The 7,349-nt window shown below is 64.3% G+C and overlaps 1 protein-coding gene across 1 annotated transcript; it reads right to left on the bottom strand.

Moving 5' to 3' along the window:
- Positions 1-3,165: 3,165 nt before the first annotated feature.
- On the bottom strand, positions 3,166-7,323 carry DOHH (deoxyhypusine hydroxylase/monooxygenase). The gene is made up of 5 exons (XM_014949007.1): positions 7,187-7,323; positions 6,586-6,925; positions 6,158-6,234; positions 5,704-5,941; positions 3,166-4,118 (listed from the first exon to the last, which is right to left on the bottom strand). The coding sequence occupies exons 2-5, from the start codon at positions 6,857-6,859 to the stop codon at positions 3,802-3,804; spliced, it is 906 nt and encodes a 301-aa protein (XP_014804493.1). The 5' UTR covers positions 6,860-6,925; positions 7,187-7,323; the 3' UTR covers positions 3,166-3,801.
- Between the last annotated feature and the right edge of the window lie 26 nt (positions 7,324-7,349).

Raw genomic sequence — 7,349 nt, forward strand, 5'->3', positions numbered from 1 at the left:
CCACCCCCAGACCTCCCCCCGCTCCCTGGGTTAAATCCCCGCGCAGGCCCCGAGCAGATGGTGTGAGATCCCGGCGGCAGCGCCCTGCCCCGGAGGACACGGTGCCCTCGAGCCGGGAGCCGCGGGCAGAGGGGGACGGGCGCTGCAGCCCCACGCCGGGGGGGCTCCCACAGGGCCCCCTTTGCAGCACAGAGCCCAGCCGCAGCGAAGCACCCCATGGTGAGGGGCTGTCACCTTCTCGTTGGCCACCGCACGTGGCACCCCAGTGCCCAGCAGCCCCCAGAGGGGCGCAGGGGCCGGGCACCACCCCAAATCGATGCTCGCCACAACCAGGAGGGCGCAGGGTTTGGCCGGGACCAGCAACAGCCTCAGACAAACCCCGCGCAGGCCCCGAGCAGATGGTGTGAGATCCCGGCGGCAGCGCCCTGCCCCGGAGGACACGGTGCCCTCGAGCCGGGAGCCGCGGGCAGAGGGGGACGGGCGCTGCAGCCCCACGCCGGGGGGGCTCCCACAGGGCCCCCTTTGCGGCACAGAGCCCAGCCGCAGCGAAGCACCCCATGGTGAGGGGCTGTCACCTTCTCATCGGCCACCGCACGTGACACCCCAGTGTCCAGCAGCCCCCAGAGGGGCGCAGGGGCCGGGCACCACCCCAAATCGATGCTCGCCACAACCAGGAGGGCGCAGGGTTTGGCCGGGACCAGCAACAGCCTCAGACAAAAAAAAACTCCAAACCCTTCCCGTGGGGGGTTGGCCAGGGAGGGGTGATGGTGCCCGTGGGGTTTCACTGAATTTCACTGAATTTTTAGAGTTGGAGGGGACCATAGAGATCATCTAGTCCAACTCCCCTGCTGAAGCAGGACCACCCAGAGCTTGTCAGAGCATGTTACTCAGGAGCATCCAGGCGGGTCTTGAAAATCTCCAAAGAAGGGGACTCCACACCCTCCCTGGGCAGCCTGTATCGGCCACCGCACGTGACACCCCAGTGTCCAGCAGCCCCCAGAGGGGCGCAGGGGCCGGGCACCACCCCAAATCGATGCTCGCCACAACCAGGAGGGCGCAGGGTTTGGCCGGGACCAGCAACAGCCTCAGACAAAAAAAAACTCCAAACCCTTCCCGTGGGGGGTTGGCCAGGGAGGGGTGATGGTGCCCGTGGGGTTTCACTGAATTTCACTGAAGAGCTTGTCAGAGCATGTTACTCAGGAGCATCCAGGCGGGGCTTGAAAATCTCCAAAGAAGGGGACTCCACACCCTCCCTGGGCAGCCTGTTCCAGGGCTCTGTCACCCTCACCGTGAAGAAGTTCTTCCTCATATTCAAGTGGGACCCTTTATGTTCCAACTTGTGCCCGTTGCCCCTCGTCCTCTCACTGGCAACTACTGAAAAGAGTCTGGCTCCCTCCTCCCTCAGCCCGCCCTTGAGATACTTGTCAGCATTAATAAGGTCTCCCCTCAGCCTTCTCTTCTCCAGACTAAAGAGTCCCAGCTCTCTCAGTCTCTCCTCATCAGGGAGATGCTCCAATCCTTGAATCATCTTTGTAGCCCTTCGCTGGACTCTTTCCAGCAGTTCCCTGTCCCTCTTGAACTGGGGAGCCCAGAACTGGACGCAGGATTCCAGTTGTGGCCTCCCCAGTGCCAAGTCAGGGCTGAGCGCCCAGGTCCTCCTCCACCCCGGCACACGGCCCAGCTCTGCTGCACCCAGGTCATCCCTGGCCAGATCCTGGCCACAAAAAATGCCAGTTTCATTCCAGTTTGGGCTTAAAAGGCATTTGGGAGAGCAGAGGCAAAGGCTGGCGCAGAGACATTTGGAAACAACCCCGCGTGGTCCGAGTGAGTCACCTGCGGAAACGCCGGAGAAGAGCAGGGAGGGTTGGAGCCAGGGGGATAAATGGGGGGAGACACCAGCAGCACCCGAGGCCCCCACACCCATCGGGTCCCCGCGTGGGGCTGGCAGCTGCACCAAGGAGGTGGGAAGGGGGAAATGGCACATCTCCCTGCCCTCCCCCACCGTCTGTGGGGCACAGAGAGGGGCACCAACACCCCAGAGCTCGGTGGCGGCGGCTGGGTCCTGCCCATCACCCGGGGGCTATGGGGGGTGAGGGAAGGGGGGCAGGAAGCCCCATAACGCTGCTGAGTCCAAACCAGCGTGAAAACATCGGGTCTTTGTCTCCCCCGGTGCCGAGGTGGAGGTTCGGTGCCCCTCATCCTCCGTGTCGCACACAAACAACCTGAGAACGTCCAACTTTCAGTAAGAACGTACAGGCGACCAGGACTGGTCACACCTCCAGTAAAAAATGCTTCCACGGGGTCCTGAACTGGGCCAGGTTGGGGTCCCCCCCAATAGCCGTGTCCCCGGGCACCAGAGCCCCTGGGACCCACAGCAGCGGCTTTAGGGACTAAGAGGATTGAGCCCGGGAGTGACTCCCAGGGAAACTCTGGTCCAGGGGAAGAGCCCCGTCAGCAGGACACCAGTCCCTCCCCGAGCTGGGGTGTCCCCCCCCCCAGTAGCCATGTCCCCGGCACCAGAGCCCCTGGGACCCACAGCAGCGGCTTTAGGGACTAAGAGGATTGAGCCCGGGAGTGACTCCCAGGGAAACTCTGGTCCAGGGGAAGAGCCCCGTCAGCAGGACACCAGTCCTTCCCCAAGGACACTGTGGGGGCTCCTGGGGTACCCCCTGGGCAATGTCTGCCCACCTCCCCAGGCCTGCCAGGGCTGTGGGGAGGGGGTTTCACCCCATTGCCATCAGGGACCCCACCCCATGCTCTCTCTCCCCCCCACCCCAATCACAATTGGACTTGATGATTTTAAAAGTCTTTTCCAACCTAACTCATTCTGTGCCACGGTTGATATGGCGGCCCCAGGGCCCCCCACCAAGGCCCCCCACCAGGGCCCAACTCCGTGGCACTGGGTGCACCCCCCAGCCAGGCAAGGGCTAAGTAACAGCGTGACTCGCACAGGAGCTCTCCCCAGCAACACTTTATTCCCTGCCAGACCCCCCCCCAACCCCGACCCCAGTGTCCACTGCCCAGGGGGGAGTTTGGGTGCCGGGGGCAGACACCAGCCTCAGCCCTCCCAGTCTGGTTAAATGTGGGGGAAGGTCTGGGCAGGCTCTGCCTCACCCCGTGAGCCCTAATGGCAGCGCCGCTCCCCGCAGAAAGAAAAAGCGCAGCCAAATCTTCCCAAAACTTTGCCATGAAACAACCCCCATCCCAGGGCAAAGGCAAAAAGCAGAGCCCTGGCCTGTCCCGACAGGAGAGGCCAAACCCACAGCAGCGTCTCCACCGCAGAGGTGAGGAGGGACCCGGCTCAGCACCAGCACCAAGGGCTATTTTTGAGGCATCGCGCCACTCCAGCCTCTGAGAGCCGGTGCCCAAAGCCAGCCCTGGCCCCCCCCAGCAAAGCTCGGGTGGGGAAATTGGAGTGTTTCACACCGAGCCGCCACGGCAGCACAAGCCCAAGGGCAGCCCCGGGCCCTGCGCGGCTGCGACAGGCTCCGACGTGCAGAGCGGAGCCCACCTGGTCCAAGCCCCGAGCCAGGCTGCAGGCACAGGGTGCTGGTCCTGGCAGGGAAAAAAGGGGCAGAACCAGGAAAAAGGGGGGGCATGTAACAGTTCAGCCTGGATTTGGAGGGAGAAGGCGGCTGTAATTGTGCCAGAGAGCAAATCCAGTTCCTCCTCCACCTCCACCACAGCGAGGCACGGCTCCACGGCGATGGAGGCGGCCATGAAAGCGCAGACAGAGGGGGTGGGAGGCAGCGCACCCTGTCCCCTCCCTTGCCCCCCACCCCCCACCATCTCATCCAGGGCTCAGGAGGAGGCCTGCAGCTTGCAGAGCCCGTCGGCGTACTGGAACTGGGTGCTGTTCTCATACTGGTACATGTCCAGGGCCACCTCGCAGCTCTCCCGCACCACCCGCTCCTCGTCACGGGCGAAGGCTCGCAGGGTCTCCAGGCAGGAGGGGCGGGCAATGGAGCCCAGGGCCTCGGCGCACTCGTGGCGCACCATGGGGCTCTGGCTGCGGTCCCGCAGGGCGGCCGTCAGCTGTGGGACACAGGCCTCATCCTGCAGCTGGCCCAGCACGTACCCGATCTCGTGGCGGAAGAGGGCGCTGCCGGAGCGCAGGCCTGCGGGGAGGAGGGGAGAGTCAGACACCGCGGCCCCCAGAGCGACACCACAAACCTAGGGGGGGAGGCTGGTGAGGGGTTACAGCTGGTGGTCGTCACCCCAGACCCACGGGGGCTTTTCACTGAATTTTTAGAGTTGGAAGGGACCATAGAGATCATCTAGTCCAACTCCCCTGCTGAAGCAGGATTGCCTACAGCTTGTCAGAGCATGTTACTCAGGAGCATCCAGGTGGGTCTTGAAGGTCTCCAAAGAAGGGGACTCCACACCCTCCCTGGGCACCCTTCCAGGGCTCTGTCACCCTCACTGTGAGGAAGTTCTTTCTCCTATTTGAGAGATGTCCTCCTCTTATGTTCCAACTTGTGCCCGTTGCCCCTCGTCCTCTCACTGGGAACCACTGAAGAGTCTGGCTCCCTCCTCCCTCAGCCCGCCCTTGAGATACTTGTCAGCATTAATAAGGTCTCCCCTCAGCCTTCTCTTCTCCAGACTAAAGAGTCCCAGCTCCCACAGTCTTTCTTCATAAGGGAGATGCTCCAATCCTTGAATCATCTTTGTTGCCCTACGCTGGACTCTCTCCAGCAGTTCCCTGTCCCTCTTGAACTGGGGAGCCCAGAACTGGACGCAGGATTCCAGTTGTGGCCTCACCAGTGCAGAGCAGAGGGGGAGAATGACCTCCCTTGACCTGCTGGCCACACTCTTCCCTACGCAGCCCAGGATTCCGTTGGCCTTCCTGGCCACAAGAGCACACTGCTTGCTCCTTGTCATTTTGCTGCCCACTAGGACCCCCAGATCTTTCCCTTCAGAAGTTGTCTCCAGCAGGTCCACCCCTAACCTAACCTTTTGGGGAAGGGGACAAAACCCCTATCCCGCCCCGCTCCCTGACCCCAGCGGTGTAGGGACGCCCCCTCGTGACAGCAGCACCCACCCTGCCCACAGAGAGACCCACTGGCACCCCCCCTGCCCCGGGGAGCCTGCCCTGCCCCACCGGTGTGATGTGCCTGGGGCAGGCTGGCAGCACAGCCACAGCCTCCAGCTCTCCCGTGCTGTGGGAGGCTTCAAACGGGCCGGAGTGAGGGCTCACAGACCCCCACATGCCCCAGCTCGTCCCAGATGGCTGGAGAGCCTTGTCCATGTCCCTTGGGCTGGCTCCAAGCGGTTCCTGGGCTGTGATCTACCCCTGCCCCACTCAGGAGACATTCCCTCCCCTCCCCAGAGCCATTCCCAAACCCCAGGATGAGGTTGGCAGCCCCAGACTTTCCAGGACGAGAGCAGGACCCCGAGACCTCAGGGCCAGGTCCCACCAGGTCAGACCGGTTGGGCCCAAGGCAACGTTACAGCTGTGCCCTCTCCTACCCGGACCCACGGAGAAAGGGGGCCTGGAGGATGGCAAAGGGGCTGCGAAACACCAAAGAGCACCGAGCGCTCTGCGATGTGGCTTTTGCAAGCAAGCAGGGGGGAGAGCAGCTCTGGAAACAAAGGCACAAAGAGCCCAAGAGGAGCCCTGCAGCTCTGTAAACCCTGGATTTGGGAAGGGCTAATCCCAGATTAACCTGCAGAGCCTGCAGGCAGCCTCAGGCAGGCCCTTACCGTCCGCCAGCGCCAGCACAGCAGCCTGGCCCCCCAGGTTTCGCAGGGCAAACATGGCGCGGTAGCGGTCGAACAGCGAGCGCGACTCATCCAGGAGGGTTTCGCGGAGTTTGGCGACGTCCGTCTCCTCGGCAGGGGGAGCGGGATCCACGGAGAGGTAGGGGCTGCCACCTGGCTCCTGCTTGTTCTCCTGCAGCCACTCCAGCCTCCTCACTGCCAGCTGACACGTCTCCGCCACCTGCGGGGACGGGGACACGGCCCTGGGTGTGGGACGGCACCGTACCGCGCCAGGAGGGCACCCAGGGATCCTGACAGGGGCTGGGCACCAGCACGCAGCAGGATGCCACTCGTGGTGGCCCTGTCCACAGCCAGGGCTGCCCAGGAGAGACCTGCCACCCACTCCCGGACCAACAGCACTAAACCCCAGAGGAAATGACCCCCTCAAGAGCCTCACCTCAACCACGGGATCCTCCGAATAGCGTCTCAGGATACCCAGCACACTTGGATTCCCAATGGCACCCAGGGCTTCACCTGAAAGAAGGAAGGACGTGTCAGGACGTCACCAAAGTGTCTACATGAGGAGGTCCTCCAGCAAAACCTCACCCCGCTCTGAAGTGGGGACGCAGGCTGCCTCTGACCAACCCTAAATGACACAGACAGATAATTAGACACGGCAGGAACCAGCCTGGCCAGCACGATGGGAACACTCGGCCGACCCGTCCAGCCAGGGGATGTGGTGAGGCGGTTACACGGCTCAGGTTTTTCCAACCCCCGACACCCGGGCTAGATCAGACCCACCATGAGCCGTTCGGTACAGGGGGGAAGCACACACAAGTCCCACTCGTAGGCCCAACCCTTCCCCTACAGGAGCCGCCATCGTACCTGCCTCGTGCCTGACCATGGGCTCCTGGCTGGTGTCCTCCAGCACCCGGACGAGCACAGGGATGGCCGCCTCGTCCTGCATCTGCCCCAGGCAGTAGGCCAGCTCATGCTTCAGCAGGGCAGAGCCGTCCCCGAAGGCCCGGCCGATCCATTCCACGGCCTCCTGCCCGCCCAGGTTGCGCAGGGTGAAGAGTGCCCGGAACCGGGCGGGCAGGGGCTGCGCCGCGTCCACCAGCGTCCGGCCGATGGCCGCCACCTCCTCCGCTGTCACCATGGCGCCGGGGCAGACGGAGCCCTGGTCGCACGCAGGCCTTTGTCGGGGCTCTCTCCGGTCACACTCCTGCGGAGGGGGAAGGGGTCAGGGGGGCCCCGGGGGCAGCCTCGGCCGCCAGCGGGTCCCTCACCCCGGGGCAGGGCAGGCGGAGAGGGCCGCGGCCCGGCCCGGAGCTACCGTAGGGGGGAAGGGGGTGCCCTGGCCGAGCAGAACAGGCCCGCAGGAACCGCCCGGCCCCGACTCGACCCGCTCCTCAGACCGACACCGACAAGGCCGCGCCCGCCCGGCCCCGTTGGGCCGGAGCCACCAGGCCGGGCCCGCACTCACCGCACGCCGCCATGCTGCTGCTCACGTGACCGTGCCGGCGGCTCCTACCACTGCACTTCCGGGGAGGGGAGGGCGGAGCCGCCCTGAGCCCGCCCATGTTGTGTGCGGAGGGGTGGGTGGGTGCTCCCCCCTCCCCGCTACCCCGAATGGTAGCGGCCGAGGG

This window comes from Calidris pugnax, unplaced genomic scaffold (assembly GCF_001431845.1).
Source record: "Calidris pugnax isolate Ruff unplaced genomic scaffold, ASM143184v1 scaffold170, whole genome shotgun sequence".
NCBI lineage: Eukaryota > Metazoa > Chordata > Aves > Charadriiformes > Scolopacidae > Calidris > Calidris pugnax.

What these genes read in the sequence shown, in the direction of transcription:
- DOHH (XM_014949007.1), bottom strand. Translation starts at nt 6,859, where the DNA reads ATGGTGACAGCGGAGGAGGTGGCGGCCATCGGCCGGACGCTGGTGGAC. An exon ending in CATGGTCAGGCACGAGGCAG is followed by an intron (nt 6,235 to 6,585) that starts GTACGATGGCGG and finishes TCCTTCTTTCAG; the next exon opens with GTGAAGCCCTGGGTGCCATT. An exon ending in CGGAGGATCCCGTGGTTGAG is followed by an intron (nt 5,942 to 6,157) that starts GTGAGGCTCTTG and finishes CCGTCCCCGCAG; the next exon opens with GTGGCGGAGACGTGTCAGCT.